Consider the following 21,002-nt stretch of genomic DNA (forward strand, 5'->3'; position numbering starts at 1 on the left):
ACGCCCGGACCCCTCCTCTCCGCGCCCTGCTATCCCTCCCCGCTTGGTCGGTCAGATTCGCCCACTGTTCTCCAAAATACCGCGAGCTGGGGCGCTCGACTGACTGTTTTCCCTGCCACCCCTCGGCCGCTCCTCCAGACCCCCGAGACCGCGTATCACTCCACCCTCACCCAGCCGCGCTTCACGGTCCCAGCCCCTCCTCCGGGGCCCTCCTCTTCCCTCGCCCCTCCCGAGCCGGGGTGGGAGCGGCGGCAGCTGGAAGAGAAGGGATGAGGTCATCCTTTCCCTCCGAGTCAGCTGGTGGCGGAGAGGAAGCGGGAGGAGGGAGCACTCGCGAGGGGAGGAGAGGAATGTGCAGGTCCAAGGAGCGCCGGGGCGGCCGCTGCTGCTCCTGCTGCTGGCGGCGCCGGCGTCTCCGGCAGCAGCCGCGAGGTCTGAACCGCGAAGAGCGCGGGCGGTGGGCAGCGGCGCGCGTAGGGCGTCGAGAGAAGCTTGGCTCCTCGCAGGCAGCCAGGCGGCGCTCCTGCCGGCCCCAGTCGCGCCGCTAGCCGGGCCCAGCGCTCAGCCGGGCGGGCGGCGGAGGGCGGCAGGCGGCGGGCAAGCCAGTGCAGGTGCAGGAGGCGGGGAGCGGCGCCACCAGGGAAGGAAGCTGAGGCGAAACGAGGAGGTGGCGGGAGGAGGAGACAGCGGGGAAAAGGTGTCAGATAAAGGAGGGCTCTCCTCCGGTTTGGAGGCATCATGGCCGCTAAGTCAGACGGGAGGCTGAAAATGAAGAAGAGCAGCGACGTGGCGTTCACTCCGCTGCAGAATTCGGACCACTCGGGCTCAGTGCAGGGTTTAGCTCCGGGCTTGCCGTCGGGGTCGGGAGCTGAGGACGAGGAGGCGGCTGGGGGCGGCTGCTGCCCAGACGGCAGCGGTTGTTCACGCTGCTGCTGCTGCTGCGCGGGGAGTGGTGGTTCGGGCGGCGGCTCGGGGGTCTCTGGCGGCCCCGGCGGCGGCGTTGGTGGTCCCGGCGGCGGCGGGGCGGGCACGGCGGCGCTGTGCCTGCGCCTCGGCAGGGAGCAACGGCGCTACTCGCTGTGGGACTGCCTCTGGATCCTGGCCGCCGTAGCTGTGTACTTCGCGGACGTGGGTACAGACATCTGGCTCGCCGTGGACTACTACTTGCGTGGCCAGCGCTGGTGGTTCGGACTCACGCTCTTCTTCGTGGTGCTAGGCTCTCTCTCCGTGCAAGTGTTCAGCTTCCGCTGGTTTGTGCACGATTTCAGCACTGAGGACAGCGCCACAGCAGCCGCTGCCTCTAGCTGCCCGCAGCCTGGAGCGGATTGCAAGACCATGGTTAGTAGTGGGTCTGCGGCCGCAGTAGGTGAGGTTCGTCCTTCCACGCCGCAGAGGCAAGCATCCAGCGCCAGCAAGAGCAACATCACCGCTCCCAACAGCAACAGCAGCGGGGCCAGCAGCAAACACAGGTCTGCCTCCTGCTCCTTCTGCATCTGGCTCCTGCAGTCACTCATCCACATCTTGCAGCTCGGGCAAATCTGGAGGTACCGTATCAAGGGGTGGAGGAAGAGGGAGGTTTGCTGCTGCTACTACATCCCCACTGCTTTACCCTTGCACTAAAATCGCTTAGAGTTTCTGTGGTAGTAACCCCCATCACACTCTTTTAATTTTTTTTTCTTTCTGTGTTTTGCATGTTTAAAATTTGTGATCACAACCTAGGATGGGAGGGAAGTGAGAAACAAATGAAAGACATCAAAGTGGTTATGACCTCCTCATCCCTCTCTCTTCCCACTCTGCTTTAGGAGCATCTCTATCTGTTACAACACTCCCCGCTCTCATTTTTAATGATATTGTTTCAGTTAGTAGGAGAGGATTCCTGTCACATTTTCTAGAAATCCTTTTTTTGTTATGTTGAGTTGAAGTGTATGTTGAAGTTTGGATGGCTTCTTTTTTCCCCTGAGAAAAATTGCTAATTCTAGTTAGGTGTGAGTTGTTGCTGCTGAAAAGTGCCCACATTTTAATATCACTGCTAGAGAAGTTCTGTGATCCAAGTAAAGAGCTTAGTAGGGCCATGGCTTGTCTTTTTTGGAGAATACCTGTATATTTATTTAAATCTCAAAAATGAGTAAGTACATTTTATGGGGCCCACACTTATTGTTGTGATGCACTTTTTGATTGTCTTGGAATATTCCCCATATCTAATTTTTTGTATAACTAAGAACCCTTGGAAAAGGGGTGGTGTATCCTGTAAACTTTCATCATACTTGGCATCTTCATTGACTGCTTTGCTATTTGTCATGTTCTCTACCAAGTCTCTTTACACAGATATTATTTCCACTTTCAAACTGGAATACAAAGATAAACTCCTTGGGCAGAGGGAATTATCATTTGAACGGTACTGTCTGGATGTAGGAATATAATAGAACAGTTTGCTCAGGAATGTGTTGCTAAATTACATCTACAAAACTTCTTTGTATTAAAGGATTTAGATGCTAATATCCCAGAGCTTTTTTGTTTAAAATGACTTTGGTATATAGTAAAAGTAAAATGAGGAAACTTCCTAGCAAGTGCACTGTATGCCAGTGTCCCTTTCAATTCCATTTGTAGTTATTTTTGTAATAAGTGATAACTTTGTGATAAGTTAATAGTCATTAGCTATGCTGAGGTAGAAACAACTCAGAGAATTTGTAGAACAGAACTGAAAACACTTTTTTTGTTTGTGGTGAACACTAGTGTTTTCATTAAAAAGAGCAAGTTAGTGATTAGATTATTTTGCAACCTTTCTTAGGAACATTGCTTTGTAAAGCAGGGTAAGCATTGGCATAGACAATGGTCTTTCAGATTGTCAAACTTTCATTTTTAAGCAGATACTTCCTGCAAATGTGGTATATAATATGCAGTCAGACAAACTGATGATGGAAACCTCCATACCTTAGACTCAAAGGACTTTAATAAAATGTCAGTTAAATGTGATAGCTGTGTTTCCCATGGTTGACTATTGCGAAGACTCAAACAACTTAATGCTCTTCAAGACTGATGAAAAACTAAAATGCTTGATTTAATTACTGAAATTAGAGGCTCAAATGCTTATGATTAGCAGATTTAAGCTGATAATGTGGTAAATGAAACTTAACATTGCTTTTGGTAACTTTTCCAAGCTTTATGCAGGCTTTGGGAATCATGTTCAATCACTTTTAACATTCTAGATTTATGTATATAATGCAAACCCTTCATAATTCTATTATCTGAATAACTATCCATTTTTCTACAGATTGACACTTTATAAGAAATCTGCTATCAAATTCTGTGAACTGAGGAAGCCGTTTTAATTATAGTTATATTTTCTAAGCCTTCTACATCAAACATTTTCCCAATTAAAAATGGTGTTTACTATCCCAAGACATAAAATGTGGAAAGTGGAAAAGAAGTAAGAAAAGGGCCTAAACACATCAATGAGATGACAGACACTGGGTCAACTGGCCATACAGAAAAGCTATTGAAGGAGAGGAGGAATGGAAGGCTTAAGGTTGAAGGCAGAAGGAAATTATGACCTGATTCAGACCTTAGAGAAACGTGGTCACACAGGACTCTATGATTTCTTAAATTAGGAGCACCCCTCTGCCTCTTCTAACTTTTCAGTTTTACACAGATGTTGCAGAAATAAAAGTGAACTGAATGGTTCAAAGCTCAGAAGTCATTATTTATGTTTTAACATGCTTTTTTCTAAGATCAGTAGAATAGGTTTTAGTCAAGTTGGTAAGTCTTCACTGTATATGCATGAAATGCTAGTAATTTTAGGTAAGGACCAGATTCTAAAAGCTTTCTGTAGATAAAATCCTTTGAAATAACATCAAAGTGTTTGATTGTTCAGAAATATATATCTCAAACATTTTTCACAGATTTGCAAGTATTTATATATTTATTACAAATATAACTGCTGAAAGCAATGATACATATTCACTTTAATTACAATGCACTGATGGGGAATTAATGGCAGCTTTTAAAGTCACAAGAGTTAGTGCTAAGAAAGGGCCATTTGAAATAATGAAGTAATTTGCTACCATGTGAAAAGAGTAATTATGCCTTTAAAGAAACTGTGCCTGTGAATGATTAAGAAATAATTTTTATTTTTTGTTCATTTCACATGATTCGAGGAGTTACTTAAGAGTGTGGTTCAGCCTGTGGGAATCACAAAAGCTTAATCAGGACAGTCTTTTGTCTTCATACCCATGATAAATTATATCTAGATATCTTCTTCCTTCAGACATTATGACTTACTCTTAAAATCCTACTTGAATGTCTCCTGTATGTGTGTGTATATATTTAGTTGTTTTTTACAGCAAATAACATTGAAAATAATAAGTTAAGGAATGGTAAAGTGAGTATTTTCTATTTTTCTTAGTTCATTTTTTGGTTCTGAATGTCTATCATGAGAGTCATAGGCGAGAAAAACCTCTTTTCCTGATCTTCTGATGCTTGACATCTCACAAGGTATTAGCATGTGTTCCATGTTCAAATATGTTGGTAAAAAGACAGGATAAGCAGGGTTAAACAGATCTCTCCACAGTAGGACTTCTCGGAGCCTTTAATAAGCTAGTGTGCAGTTGTCAATAACTTGTACTTGATATGGCACCCAAAGCACATTGAGAAACATTGCTTTAAGCCATTCTTAAACCTGGCCCCCCAAAATTATAATAAAAGTTTTATATGGCACTTAAAAAACCTACAAATGTTTTTATATTTATTTCATCTAAGTTTTACAATAATTTAAGAGAAAATCATTAGTATCTCTCTATATGAGAAACTTGTTTAGAAAAATTAAATTACTGACACAATATCACTCAACTATTATGCAATGTAGCTAGTTTGTCTTATCCTAAAGTGTATGTTCTTTCTGGCTCAATTAGCTACCTCCAAATGCCAGTGTGGATAATAAGGACAATAATGTATAAAAATGACAATTTACCTTCAGTAAAGATGGTGAAGTGGGAAAGGAAGCTGCTGTTTGGACAAGTTAGAAGATCTTTCTAATTACACACTAGCAGTTAAATGGCAGAACAGGGACCTGAGCTTGGATTGCCCAACTCTAAACCAGTGCTCTTACTACACCATTTGGACATACGAAGGTTGTTATACTAAATCCCAGCTGAGTAACATGATCTTGTAGTGGCATTAATGATTAAATGGTATGATGTATGTGAAGAATAGAAAAGTGCTTTGCAAATGATGAAGAGGTTCTAGAGATGATAAATGGATAGGAAAATAGAGAACATATAGATTACTCCTTCAACTACTGAAAATGGGCTTTATTAATTCTGAGTTCTGAATTCTTATATAGATGAGGGAATATTGGCATCTTTTTCTGACTTTATCGAATGTTCATTTTCTATATGTTTTTGTTCCCTCTACTGCGTATTAATTTATTCAGTCATCATATATTGAGCACCAAGTCTATGTAAGGCTCTGTGCTAGTTACTGATTATCCCAAGATGAATAAAATATATATTTTCTTTCAAGGAATCTACTGTCTAATGAGGAAGACAGAAAAGTAAACAAGCAATTTCAATACAAAGAAATAAGCACTATGATAGAAACAGGAAACACAAATCACCTAAGTGGCTCAGGTGAGGCTCTAGAGAAGTGGATATTTGAGCAAAGGTTTGAAGGGTGAGTAAATCTACTATCCAAATAAAGATGGGCATTGGCTATAAAGCCTTGGATACCTATCATGAAGGCAGAGGAGCAAGAAAGAACAAGACAGGTTAAGAATGTTTTGAATAGAGAGTGGGTGAGAGATAAGAGCTAGAGATGCAGGTAGAGAATTAGTTGGGCTGGACAATGAAAAGTTTTTAGATTTTATTCCAAAGGTATTGAGGAACCATTCCATTGAAGGTTATAAGGGAAAGACTGTAATAAGGTGTTAAGATGTTTTTCCCAAAGCAATGGCAAAAAGTTGAGAATTTCAGAGGATGTGCCATCAATTCCTCTCTACCTGAGTCATATCTCTTTAATTCATGAAAATTTATTGATTTTAAAAGGATTGAATTTAGATGAATTTGGGATACATAATAGGCCCCCAAAAGTTTTTTTTCCTCCAGAAAAATAGATTGGTTGAAATTTTTAATTGTATTTATACTAAGGTAAACTGTTGGCAAATGTTTGTTTTGTGCTATATTTTTGAAGAGTTTTTAGGATACTGTTGTCTTTACCTTATTGAAATTTAGGTTTCCTGATATTTAGAAACTTATTTCTTATATTTTTGTAACACTTTCCAATTTTCAGAGGGCTCCCATGTGTTTTTTATTTGTTCCTCAGAATAATCTTTGAGTAACACTTTTATTTTGCATATGAGGAAACTGAGACAGAGAATTTTAAATTTTAAATATTTTCCTCTTTATGTCATATAGTTGTGTTCAGATTCTAAACTAGAATTCAATACAGATGTGGGAGGGAAAAAAGCAAAATGAAATAAGGTTGATGAGACTCAAGATGATTAGGTAAAAGAAGAGACTAAAACCTTGAGAGCTCTCTAGAAAGTACTGAAAGATTGTGGTGTAGAAAAGGCAATGGACTTTTCTGGAGGCTCTGGGACACCATGGATGGGAGTTACAGGAAGATATTTTGGGTTAATGTAAGGTTGAATTTTTTAAGTGGTCAGTGGGATCCCAAGGTCAGTTAAGATTACTCAGAAGCAGTGAGTTCCCTATCACTGAGGTGTCTAAGTATTGTTTGGAAAGTTGTAGGCATAATTTCAGAAGAGACTTTAATATCATATCACTTTGAATGAAGGTTCAACAAGATCATCTCTAGCCCTGAGATTTTGACAGCTTCCATTTTATGTGCTGCTCCAAACATAGTGGACTAACCTTTGTTTTTTTCAGAGATGAAGCAGTAGCAGTTTGTTTGAAATACTAGAGTCATGTCATTTTGAAATCTATTCATTGGTTTATGGACCCAGTATCATGAGTGGATTATCAAAAATCTGTGCAATATCCCTGAGTGCTGGGCTTGGTAGTTAAGTCAGAGACTTAACTAAGATATAAATCCACCTGCAATCAGACAGTCCTCTGAGAATTGATTTGGGTTTCTGTATGAGCTGGAATAATTTATGCATAAATCTATATCAATATCTTTGGAATTAACAAGTACAAAGGTTATATTTTTTTCCATTCACACTCTTTGCTTCACAACAGATTGTACAATACCTCCACAGAGCAGCTGAAAGCAGTATTTATACAAATGTAGGCTATCAGTTTTGAACAGTGTTCACCAATCTTTGGGTAAGTGGCTTTGAATGTCTTCGCTCAGTCACTCACAGAAAATTCCTTAATGTCTGAATATCCAAGTACACAACCTGCTATTAAACATGTTTCATATTTTATAGTTTGAATAAAATAGTCTATCTATGAATTTAAATTGTACCAGTCACTGAGTAACATAACTAGAATGAGCCCCTTTATGTGGACTTGCTGGCTAACCAGACTAGCACATTTCTTTTACTTGCTTTAGAATTTGGCACACTAACTAGGCCCATGGAAGCAAAACCAGGAATTATCAAATCTAAGGTACAGCATGGTGCTAGTCATGAGAAATTGCTTACCAGATGTAATCTTATAAAATAGTTGTAATATATAGATGGATTTCAGGGGAAAATACATCTGGTAATTCTCCACAGAAAATACTCTTTTGAAAGGCATTGCATCATTCTGATGACCACACTAAGTGACTTCCTTCCAGCTAAATAATCGTGTCTTTGTAACTGTTAGCATGGCTGATCAGAAGGGAGGACCATGGCAAGTCCTCAACACATTATTCTAGTGGGTGGGGAACATACACATGTAGGAATACATGCCCAATGAATATTTACTGATCCGTCAATGAAGCCCAGGCATTATTCATTTTTCTTTATGGGAGTGTACCTGAACATGCTGCTTGGTTGCTTCTTGAGTTTCTTATGATACAGTGAATCAGAAAAGGTGCAATGTTATCTAGAAAGGATATGACAGACCACCCAACTCTTCTTTTTTTTAGATTTACTAGTATTAGGGAAGTGAGACTAAATTTTACAAAATACCAGTTAGCTTCTGAGAGAGATGCATCTAGAAACCTAATTGGCATTCCTGATTTTGCTGATAGAAATGCCAGAGGCGGGAAGCTTGTGGATAGATATTTTTTTCCTTAATTCCTACCTATACTTGATTGTCTGAGAATATGCTTATGTACAGAGTGATTTTTGGTATTCTGGGTACTTGTGTTTATCTACTCAAAGAAAGTTTGTATTGTAGCTCCAACTATTACCCCCAACCCCACAAAACATTAATTCTATGTCTAGTATATGTAGAGGACTGGTACAGATTACTGATTGCAAGGGAAATTAATGAAGGGTTAAAATGGAGACAAATCAGTCCAGATATTCCCCTGAGGCAAGGAGTAGTCTTTCCTAACCCTAAAATTAAGGAAAAGCATCATAGTTAGAATATCACTGATGGATCTTATTTAAAGAGGCAGCTGTCCTATAGGGAACCAGACTAAATGAGGAGTCAGAAGAGATGATTTGGAAGCTCTGCAATTCAGACCCCAGATAGGTCACCTAAATACGCTGACTTATATGTAACGACATGGAAGATGAAGTAGCACAGCTTTTAGGGCCCCACACAATTTAGATCTTCTTTTGGTTTCCTTCTTCTGGTTCTTATTTTTTTTATCTGTGTGATATGATTGGTCAAAAAATAATAATAATATCCAAGAGTTTTTGCAGCTCTAAATTCTGATTCCAATCTTAATGTAAATTATTTTTGTTTGCCCAGTTCCAGAGTATATAAACCAGAAAGTCTGTATGTGTTTTTCTAAGGCTACTGTTACACCATTCTTCTATCTATGTAAGTCGAAAGGAAATCTACAAAGGATTTTTCAGATTTGGTGATATTGGTATCTAATCCCCAGGAGCTGGCATTATTTATAAATGAAGAAAGAATCTTACCCTATGTGTATAATGCATTTTATTTTGTGTCATTTTGAATTTTAGATATAATATAATGAAATCATCTTGACAAAACCATAGGTATTTGAAGATGATGGTAAAAGTTTACATTTCACAAATTCTAAGACATATACTATATAGACTGAGAAACCAAAATTGCAGTCTATACTTCATGTAGTAAGATATGCACATCTGGGTTGCTATGATTAGCAACTGGAAACAATGCTTCACAGGCTTAAAAAGAACTATCCATTATGTCAATGAGAAGGCTGTTGTCAGAGCCAGAGTTGCTTTGAAATTAAAAGCTTGTGCACACTGTCACTGATCTAATATGCTAGAAATCAAATTTGAACTCCTTACAAAAATCCTGTATCCAGGGCTGTACTTGTTAAAGAATTGGGATATGTTACACTCAGCTAGAAAAAGTGAATGAAACATTACCCTTTCTTGGTGAGAATTGCTTGGATCTCTAGGATATTAGAGATCTGTCCTAAGCTGAACAATTTTCAACCTCATGACAACATTTTAGATTTTTAAATTGAAAAAGAAAGTATTTATTTTAAAATGATCTTCAGCATGTCAACTATTTTCTCATCTTCATGATTCATAAGTAGGCTGTTAGAATCAGTTCTACTTTTATTGTTTAATGTATGCATTTGCCCTATTTTCCTGTCTGGGGAATCCTTTATATAAACAGAGCAGTTGGCAGTGTGTGAGCTGGGTAGGATTAATCAAATGGAAAATCACACATATATAGAAAAAAGTAGGATCTATAGTGAGTTAGAGACTAAAAGACTTGAGATGACTTTGATTTGACTTCCCATCAAGTACATTCCATTTAAGAAGGACAAAGTCACCCTTCTGAACCACCAATCTGAGAGATTTCATCCATGTAAAAAGCAGGCTTTATTCTTTTTTGTAGCTTAGATAATAGTCATGAATAATAATATTAGTTTGGGGCTGAATTCTTTACTTTTCATGTCTTTTTTCAGTAGCATAGAGTCAATAATTGAAACAAAGGTAGTTTTTTTAGCAGTAACAGTAACTAAATGGTTCCCATATTAGTTCACATGGCATAACCACTGTATCAATACAACATAACAGTGAGGAAATGATCCTTTAAGAATGCAGGATAAATTTTTGACTACTCAATTCATTTCCTGTTTTACAAAAGTAAAACTAATAACAGTCATTTTTTAAAATATAGGTCAGTTCCAGAAGACTCTCTAAAGCGATTTACAATACTTAAGTTTGTTATTATAACATAAATTAGGAAGTATGCACCATAGGATTTCATTTTTCCAGGGGATGTACTACTATTAAGAGTAACAGTCACAGATGTCCTATGGGAATTCTCCTGATTTAATGATGGCCTACAGTTTGAAAAATTGAGTTCTAGACAGGAGCATGTAGCATAACACTACCCTAATGATAGCATAAATATTAGCTGTGTTTGTACTTCTGAAAAGTAATCAATAATTATAATTATTTTAAAATACAATATCTACCTGCTTTAAAAGATTTTTAAATTAAATGAGTAAGGGGGGATCTGAAGTTTTTATTGAGGAAGCATGTCTAGATACCCTGCAGTCTGTGAGTCCCATTCTCTGATATACTAATAGAAGATTGGGGTGTTGTAGACAGGCATGCATTTATTAGCTGGAAAAATTTAGCCACTAAAGAAACTAACAAAAATGGAGAGTTTTATCCCATAATTAGAGAGTGATTTGCAATCTTTTGTATAGGAGTGGAATAATAGTTTTGACCCCATTATAAAACCAATCACAGCAAAGCATAAAGCATGACTTCAATAGCCAGGCCAAGCTTTCATTAGATGGTTTTGTTCTAGGAGCAAAGAAAGCATGACTTAAGTTGCAGTAATAATGGTCAGTTTATGGGATCAACTTGATATTAGGCCACCAGTGGGGTCTGCAGTCTGAGGGTGTTTGACCTGAGAGTCCTGGGTTATCATACAGATCAAAAGGAGGCAAGAAGTCAGAGGTCAGAGGAGCAAGGCCAAATAAGGCATGTCATCATAAATGGGAATCCAAGTGAGGGCTAAAAACAACCTTGTTAATAGTACAATAAATATAGCTAAGAATCTGAATTCAAGGCCTTCACAAAAACAAATCTTGATGCCCCTGCTTCAAGATGTAAAACTAAAGGGAAATTTGTTTCATTTATGTTCTGATTATATAATTTCCACCCAGTCAGATATTGACAGTAAGGCCTAAAACTGGAGGTCATGTTCTCATTCCACTGCAGAAAGGGCAAAGGGCTTTGATTGAAGGCAGGTGCTTACTCAACTACTGTTGATATGTGCAAATTTATTAGTAGCTCACTGTCTAAATTACTGTTTGGTTACTCTAATCAGTTGCTGAGAAAGCATGACAAAAAAAATAAGTGATCAATGACAATCTGTTCATTGTACATTCCAGAACACATCAGCTTAAAATCATAGTAAGGAACATGTTTTAAAAAGAATATGCTCTCACTGTCTAGGAAAGGAGGCAAGTCATGTTCACACCCACAAATCTGTCTGTGATGACATACTAATAGTGGAGCTATTGCTTTACAACTCAAAGAAAGATGTGCATCCATCTGTATTAGCATCTCCTGGATGTTTCTCATAAATTCAGATTCTCAGGACCACCCCAAACCTATTGAATCACAACTTGCATTTGAACACAATCCCTAAGAGATTAGTACACATATTAAAATCTTTTTTTTTGCCAGCCTGTAGATTTTAAAATTTTTATTTTATTTTATTTTATTATTTTTATTGACTATGCTATTACAGTTGTCCCAATCTTCCCCCTTTGCCGCTCTATTACAGTTGTTCCAATTTTCCCCCTTTGCCGCTCTCCACCCAGCACCCCTTACTCCCTCCAGTGATCCCACCTCCTTTGTTCATGTCCATGGGTCATGTGAATAAGTTCTTTGGCAACTTCATTTCTTATACTTGCTCTTAACATCCCTCTGCGTATTCTTTGACTACCAATTTTTACTTCTTAATCCCTTCACCTTTTCCCCCATTCCTCCAGACTCCTGTCACCACTGGCCACCATTTTAATGTTCTCCATATCGATGATTCTGTTTTTGTTCTGCTTGTTTGCTTAGTTTGTTTTTTAGATTTAATTGTTGACAATTATGCATTTATTGCCATTTTAATGTTCATAGCTTTGATCTTCTTTATCTTAAATGTCTTTTCAACATTACTTATAATAATGATTTGGTGATGATGAGCTCCTTAAGATTTACCTTGTCTAGGAAGCACTTTATCTGCCCTTCCATTTTAAATGATAGCTTTGCTGGATAGAGTAATCTAGGGTGTAGATCCTTGCTTTTCATCACTTTGAATACTTCTTGCCAATCCCTTCTAGCCTGCAAAGTTTCTTTGGAGAAATCAGCTGACAGTATTGTGGGAACTCCCATGTAGGTAACTAACTTCTTTTCTCTTGCTGCTTTTAAGACTCTCTCTCTATCTTTAACCTTTGACATTTTAATTATGGTGTGTCTTGGAGTAGGCCTTTTTGCTTTCATCTTGTTTGGGACTCTCTGTGCTTCCTGGCCTTGTATGTCTATGTCCTTCACCAAATTAGAGAAGATTTCTTTCATTATTTTTTCAAATGAATTTCCACTTTCTTCCTCTTTCTAGTCTCCTTCTGGCACCCCTATGATGCAAATGTTGGAACACTTGAAGTTATCCCCAAGGCTGCTTATACTATCCTTACTTTTTGAATTATTTTTCCTCCTTGTTCTGACTGGTTATTTTTTGCTTCATTAGGTTCCAAATCATTGATCTGATTCTCATCTACTCTACTGTTGATTCACTGTAAATTGTTCTTTATTTCAATTAGTGAATCCTTCATTTCTGACTGCTCCCCCCACAGAGCCACAGAGCCGTCAGGCAGGTGCCATATCTGAGACTCCATCAACCTTGCTAACACTGTCCTGCCCTTGAGATACCCTGAGACTCTTTCCCACCAAACTTATGGGCCTACCCAAGCTATTAACAGACATTTCCATATGAATGGCTAATCTTGGATCATGCTTCACAACTTCCTAAATCTTTTCAAACAAGCAACCGCTGATCTCAGTGAGCACCCAGCCCCCATACATCTTGCTAAGTGGTCCCAGGCCTGGCACTAGCAGCAGCCAGCCTAGATTCACATCTTGGCTTCACCTGAGAATCTGTAAGCCCAACACAAGTAGCAGCCATCTCAGATTACTTTATAGCCCAGGCAGAGTGGCCTGAAGCAAAATACAAGTGGGAGATGACCTTAGTCTGTACCACCTAGGAAACCTGAGAGATTGTACACCTCCTATCAGAAAGCTACAGACCACTTCAGAGCACCACCACCCTGCCCCTGCACAGCTGATCCTCTGTGGAGGGTGGAGGTTGGTGTTAGGCGGTCACAGCAAGTTCTTGCAGCTCATTGGCCAGGGTAAATCCCTCCCATTGACTTGCCAATGGCAACTAAGGCTCAATTACAAGAGGAGGGTATATTTAGCCTACATGAAGGGCAAGCTTTGAGTACCCAGCTTGAGTGATAGGAGAGGTTGTGCCACTGGACCCTACCGGACACCTATTACATCAAGCCACACTACCAAGACAGGGAGTCATAGAAACTCTACCTAATCCATAGAAATAAACAAAGAGAGGTAGCCAAAATGGGGAGACAAAGGAACATGGCCCAATTGAAAGAACAGATTAAAACACCAGAAAAAAGAACTAAACAAAATGGAGATAAGCAATCAATCAGACGCAGAGTTCAAAACACTGGTTATAAGGATGGTCAATAAAATTAGTGAGGACATTACCAGCATATAAAAGACAAATATTAAAGTTTGAGAAGCAGAGTATCATCTATGCTGCTATAGAAGAGGGAACAATCCCTTTCAGCTGCAACAGTGAAGATAGGCTTATTGATCTGGACATTAATGGAAAATATGGCTGATCCTGTCATTTTAACTGGCTTTTTCACCAAAGTTAGCTCACCCAGTATGGTGCAAGGGCTGGTGCTTAAAAACTGCAGCAGGTAGACACACATACACACAAAGGAATCTTCTTATAGACAATACTATAAGGAAAACTATGACATTTTCCATTGGTGAAGAAAATGGAAGATTTTAGTAATTTTTAAATTAAAAATCTATGACTTTATACTTTTATTGTTCACAACTGATCTGTAGGAAGATAACCCACCATGTCAACTGTTCACTTCACATTTTTACACTGTACTCAGACCTTGATCATTCTGTAAATTAGGATTGTGTAGAAAGTTGGTGGTGAGAGGAAGACCAGACCTTTTCAGTGTAGGTGGGCACTAAAGAAAGTATCAGGTTCAGATTAACCAGACACCAAAGATAGAGAATGAAAGGAGTACTGTAGGGCTGGCAGCTCTTACCAAGACTTAAGGATTGAAGACTTTTCTCAGAGAGGTGGAGCTGGGCTGGTTGTGGCATCCTCATTCATGTTTTCCTGATAAAAGAAGCTGCCATGAGGATGCATCAAGGCCATTCTACCACTGGCTGTGAGGGTTAGTGAGGCAGGTCAGGCAGCTGAACATCCCTCACCTTGCCTTTAGTCTGACAGATCAAGGAGCCTCTGTATCTACATTGGGAAAGAGGAACTAAGGGAGGAATAGAAAAAAAATGTTACTAGGCCTCTAGGTCTGCAAAGCAGACCCTCATCAAGTATTTGCAGGATATATTTTATAAAATAATATGGGAGGATTTTTAATGCCTACCCTGCTCCATGCAATTCAGCTCCTCACAGTAACCCATAAAGCCAAGAAGGCAGACTATATACCATGGGAAAAAATGTGATGGTTCATCCTGAAATCGTACTGTATCATTTATCCTCCTAAGTGAGAAATATTAATATTAAACACAAAATATGTCTGTGTTTGTATTATAGAATAAAGAGATAATAAAAAGATACCTTATAAAATATATATCTGTGTAGTTTTCTTATTTTGTGTTAAAGAAAATAGAAGAAGATGACCTTCCCAGAAGTGTTTCTTTTCAAAGTAATAGTTTTCTAATTTCCCTTTTGTACGACAGCTGGTGTTGCTATGCTGTCACTTTTGTTGCAAGGGCTCTTCCCCCATCTATGTGCTAGGATGTGATTATTTCCTTTAGTCTTCTTAAGTGTTTCCATGGAGAGTTATTAAGTTAATTTTTATATTTGCTCTATCAGTAGGCATGGTCATCCTGATAGTCTCTTGGCCTGCATGGTTTTTCAGTATGGTAGCTGTTAGCTACACATAGCTACTGAGCATTAGAAATGTGGCTATTTTCAGTTGAAGTGTGGTAAGTGTGAAATACCTAGGGGACTTTGAGGACTTATGTTAGGGAAAAAAGGGGAGGATGATAAATACCTTTCTGATAATTTTTATATTAATTACATGTTGAACTAATCATATTTTGGATATATTGGGTTAAGTAAAATATATTATTAAAATTAATTTTGCTTTTTTTTTTTACTTTTTAAATGTGACTACCAGAAAATTAAAATTTTATATATGGATTACATTATTTTTCTGTTGGACAGAGCTGCCCTAGATAATGTTAGAGCTCAGTTCCTCAGAAGGAGGAAGAGGGAAATCTGTGGTGGACTCCAGCCAGCAGAGTATACCTGTTGTGATTGAAGACTAGAATAAATGCCCAGGCTACAACAATCCTGTGGAGAAAAAGGGGATAGCAGGGCTACTCCCTCAAGAGGAGAGCGCCCTGACCCTTGCCTATACAGCTTTTATTGTTTTTTTCGGGTCTTACATGAAAGAGGAATTTATTAGCTATTACATAGAATATTATTGTCTACATTTTAGGTACAATCAAGAAAATGAAAAGAACATGCAGAGAGGAAAGGTGGCATGCTGATTAGCTCTGTCCTTGGGAAAATGCACACAGGCTTTGGAAATTACCTTGAAGATAGACAATACACATTTGTTGTTTTAGACCAGGGTGATGGAGTTTTAGCAAGAGCAAGCCATAACAGTCTGTATGCATTTTCTAGGCCTGATTCCCATGAGAAAAGTCGGTTTCAAGGTCTGGCTCCTGCCTACCACCTCGATTCTGTAGGTTTTTCATACAGAGCTGAGTCACATTCGCCAGACCAAAACAAACCAGTCCCCTACAGAAATCCAAAGTAAATTCTTTCAAAGCACTAAGTATAAGACTTTCCTAGAAATTACCAGGGAAAGAACAGTGAGTAGTTTCACTGCTGAGGCAGGTTGACTCGATGAATTTTGCACATAAGATTACCTACTGGTAAAAATGGACTCTGAAAGATAAAACCCTCAATGTGAGTACAGCCCTTTTTTTCCCTGTTTCCTGCTTTGCTTAAGGCCTAATGGCATACTGAGCTTATTTGGTGGTTTAATAAATACTACTTAATGATGACAATAAAGACTAAATCTTTGTAAGTGTCATTGTAGTTAGCCAAGCACATTCACTCATACTAATCTATCCAGTCTTCCTCTCAAGGTAGATACATTTTTGTTACTATTTGAAGATGAAATGACTGAGGTTCAGAGAAGGTAGGAGACTTGCCCAAGTTCACACAGCTATTAAGCAGCAAGTGTCTGCACTCACATTCATGACTTCAGCTTCCAAATCTTGGGCCTTTCCCACTTTGTCTTCTACAAGAAATCTAAGAGAATCACCTGGAGAAGCAATTCCTGACCTTTCAGATGGCACCTGTGCTGAAAACTGCAATGAGTAAAATTTTACTGTGACATCAATGGGAATTGGTTAAGACCAATGATGGGGTTTTCCTCTGACTACCAGGAAAGGGAGAGGCGCACCTTACAAAGGGAGGTCAGAATCCACTGTAGCTTCTCAACTATAAAATGGTGGTGGGAGACATCCTATAATCTAAAGGCCCTTCCAAATCTATAATTCATTGAAACATGGTATGTCAATGGGGCATATTAGCTCTTTTTATATACCTCATTGAATATCTACTTGGGTAACAATATTTGTGTTTTATTGACCTGGGCTACATTTCTGATAAACTACTCAGAGGACTGATATTTTACACCAAACTTCAAATGCAAAAATTATGGATTAATTTTATCCATAATGTATCACTTTCTTTTGATACCTACTGATAAAATGCATGTTATTTCCATTGGGAATTCATGACACTAAAGAATATTAAGTAGGCTCCACTCCCATATGAATAGTGTATAATTAACCCATATTTATATCCTCAGTTTGCATGCAGTCATGCTTTGCATATACTATCATTCTACCCCACATCTGTTTATGAATTAAGAATTCATCCACAAGCATGCAAGGCAGAGCCCCTCTTTCAGTCACATCTTTCCCTCTTGAGACCAGCAGGATTTATATCTACATAACATAAATTGAAATTCAATTCCTAAGACCTATCTTAGAGAATCAACTCTGAGATAGTCCAGGATATTCAATTGCTAGAAAATTCCTTCTTAAATGCACACAATTCAAAATTTTCTGAATCAGGCACAGCTAAAATATTCATTCTTAAATGCACACAATTCAAATGTTTAGAATCATAATCTTCTAAATGTTCAAATCTAAAAGTCAAAAGAATTGCCCCAGCCCTGGCTGGCGTAGCTCAGTGGATTGAGTGCGGGCTATGAACCAAAGTTTCGCAGGTTCGATTCCCAGCCAGGGTACATGCCTGGGTTGCAGGCCATAACCCCCGGCAACCGCACATTGATGTTTCTCTCTCTAGCTCCTCCCTTCCCTCTCTAAAAATAAATAAATAAAATCTTAAAAAAAATTGCCCTGTGCCTATTTAAAAGATATTCCCCCAAAGTGGGTATGATTTGCTTTAGAAGGGCTTCCCAACTGCAGTCTTTTTATAACTTTTTTTGGTGGTATTCAATGAAAAACATGTAATATTTTTCTTTTTAATTCAATGGCATCTTTGCAAAGTATAGTTTTGTCAGAGAGTCTGAGTAATTTCCAAATGTTAAATGGGTTCTGATTTACTGGATATTTTATCCCAAGTTATATGCTAAAAGAAACATGCATATCTATACTGCTGTTATTTTTTCTCATGATTTCCTTCTATGTATTCACCTGATCATGTGATTATGTGGATTAGGATATGCTGGAAAAATGAGAGATGATTAATTAAACTCAGAGAGTCTGGAGTGAAAATGCCTTCATTCATTTATGTAATAAATATTTATCAAACATTCACTGTTTGCGGGTTCTGAGCCCACCAAGGTTCATGAAATGCACCCCCTGTTTCTCACTTATACCTGTTTATATCTCAGAGGGCCAAGCATCATCAACAGTGGCAGGAACCAAATTGTTTGGGAGGGGAGGGGAGGGATGGGGGACATCTGTCTGGAAGGTTGCAGGAGGGAGTAACATGTCAGTGGGACCTAAGAGACTTTCAAGCAGAAAGAATAGGGACAGAGATACTTTAAGCTGTGTTCTGTAAAGGACTGAAGTGGAAATAGTGAGGGAAAGAATGTCAGCAGGCAAGTTGTGAGTTTAGGACCAAACCAACCAGAACCTTGGTGCTTTCCTCCAGATTCTGGACTTGACTCTGTTGGTGAACAGAGACTCAGGGAACACCTTCAGAAATGTATTCTCAGTTGTGTGGTAGCAGTGGGGAAGAGACTCACAGTCTGGAAATAATGGAGAAGGAAGCCTCCTGCATGCTTTAGAGACAGAGAAAAGAAGAAGTGTCAGGGGGACTTGAAAAATATTTGGAAATTTAAAATGCTATGTTATGAGGAAATGAAATAAAAGCACTTTTAGTGGGCTTGGCTGGTTCTCACTAAAGATTCTGATAGTACTGGTTAAAAACTTTAATGAGCTATTGGGAAAGGCATAAGTATAAACAGAGTTGGGAGCATGTTGAATAAGGATGCTCTGTAAGTGCAGGCTGAATAATTAAAAAAAAGATTTACCCGAGTGAAGCTAAATACAGTATAGTGGATAATTAATGGGCCTGTGACAACTCCATAATAACCACCCTGAACTTGTACAATAGTGTATTAACAGATGTGTGTGTGGAAAGAAGTGTTTGCTGTTATAGTCAATACCAGTTAGCTGGGAAATTCCCCTCACAGAAGTTAATTAGGGATTCCTGGTAATGAGCCTGCTGATTAACCTCCTGAGTCAAAGGTGACTGACTGCTATTCATATATGGGTTTCTTGTTGAGGCTAAAAGATATTTGCTTATAAACTCAGTGCCCCCCTTTCCTTGATTTCCTTCCCTCTGGATGCTGTTTTAGCTAACAACAGGATTTGCCTTTTTTACTTTAGGAAATGAACTTCCATCCTCTTTGTAGGTAGGTGCACTACAACCTGGAAAAGACCTCTATAGGTGAGGGAGCATTCCTAGAATAGGCAGGCCCTTCAAGTCATTAGGATATGGTGAATGCTCCTTTGATCCTTGGCTCAGTAAAGATTCCTCTTTTATTTCAGTACATCTTCCTTTAACAACTTTATACATTTTTTCAATTTTTATTTATGTATTTTATTTTTATGTTTTATTAATTTTTTTTACTTTTTATTTTTGTTGTTGTTCAAGTAGAGTTTTCTGCATTCCCCCCCACCCCACCCCACCACCCCAGCCCTCCCTGCCTCCCTCCCCCATTTCTACCCCCCTTGTTATTGTCCACATGTCCTTTATAATTGTTCCTGTAAACCCTTCACCCTTTTCCCCCATTATCCCCTCCCCTCTCCCTTCTGATCACTGTCAGCCTGTTCTCAATTTTAGTGTCTTTGGCTGTACTTTGCTTGCTTGTTCGTTTTGTTGATTAGGTTCCTGTTAGTGGTGAGATCATATGGTATTTGTCTTTCATCACCTGGCTTATTTCACTTAGCATAATGCTCTCCAGTTCCATCCATGCTGTCGCAAAGGGTAGGAGCTTCTTCTTTCTTTCTTCTGCGTAGAATTCCACTATGTAAATGAACCATGGTTTTTTGATCCAAGGAGGTAAAAGACCTGTATTCAGAGCACTGTACAACACTGAAGAAAGAAATTAAGGAAGACACAAACAAATGGAAACATATACCATGTTCATGGATTGGAAGAATTAACATCATCACAGTGTCCATACTACTCAATTTTTAAATCAGTAGGCTTTATTATTCTGGGGGGGGGGGCAGTTTTAGATTTACAGAAAAATTGAATGTAATATACATAGTTCTCATATAAATCCTCTCATTTCCAGTTTTCCCTGTTACTGACCTCATATATTAGTGTGGCACATTTGATATAATTTATAGATTAATACTGATATATTATCATTAACTAAAGACCATACTTTACATTAAAGCTCTTTGTGTTATAAATTCTATGGATTTTGATAAATGTATAATGATGTTTATCTACCATTATAGTGTGATCCAGAAGAGTTTTACCAAAAATCCCCTGTTTTCCACTTAATTCATCCCTTTCCTTCCCAATGGCAAGCTCTGATCTTTTTACTCTTTCCTTAGTTTTGCCTTTGTACTTGGAATCATATAGTATGTAACCTTTTCAGATTGGCTTCTTTCACTTAGCAATATGCATTTAGGGTTCTTCCATTTGTTTTTGTGTCTTGATAGCTCATTTGTTTTTTGCACTGAATAGTATTGCAGTGTCTGGATGTACCACAGTAACCTATTCACCTAATGAAGGACCCCTGAGTTACTTCTAAGTTTAGACACGTTTGAATAAAGCTCCTATAGACATTTGTGTGCAGGTTTTGTGTGGATGTAAGTTTGCAGTTTATTTGGATATAGACCAAGGAGCAGGATTACTGGATCTTATAAGAAGAGTATGTTTAGTTTTGTAAGAAACTGCCAAATTATCTTATAAAGTGGCTGTACTGTTTCATTCCCATGCTTAATGACTTTTGAGTACCTAATATATGCCAAATGCCCAATTTGAGGGTACAAAGTTAGTGAACCAGGGTGTAAAATGTTATTCTAGAAACAGTTAAGATACCATGAATTTGTCCAACTTATAGATAAGCTAAAATTTTGAGCATTTTACTGATTAGAATCTGTGCTTTAT

General features: G+C 38.8%; 1 protein-coding gene across 2 annotated transcripts in view; it reads left to right on the forward strand.

Annotated features, from left to right (window-relative positions):
- Positions 1 to 609: 609 nt before the first annotated feature.
- Positions 610 to 21,002, forward strand: part of XKR4 (XK related 4) — a 451,436-nt gene continuing 431,043 nt past the window's right edge. For both annotated transcript variants that reach the window (XR_004904345.1, XM_028533925.2), the window contains exon 1: positions 610 to 1,544. Coding sequence is in view for 1 of the 2 variants with exons in the window: in XM_028533925.2 (XP_028389726.1) it covers positions 739 to 1,544 (806 nt within the window). In the remaining variant the exon portion in view is untranslated. The remainder of the gene's footprint in view (positions 1,545 to 21,002) is intronic.

Source organism: Phyllostomus discolor, chromosome 7 (genome assembly GCF_004126475.2).
Source record: "Phyllostomus discolor isolate MPI-MPIP mPhyDis1 chromosome 7, mPhyDis1.pri.v3, whole genome shotgun sequence".
NCBI lineage: Eukaryota > Metazoa > Chordata > Mammalia > Chiroptera > Phyllostomidae > Phyllostomus > Phyllostomus discolor.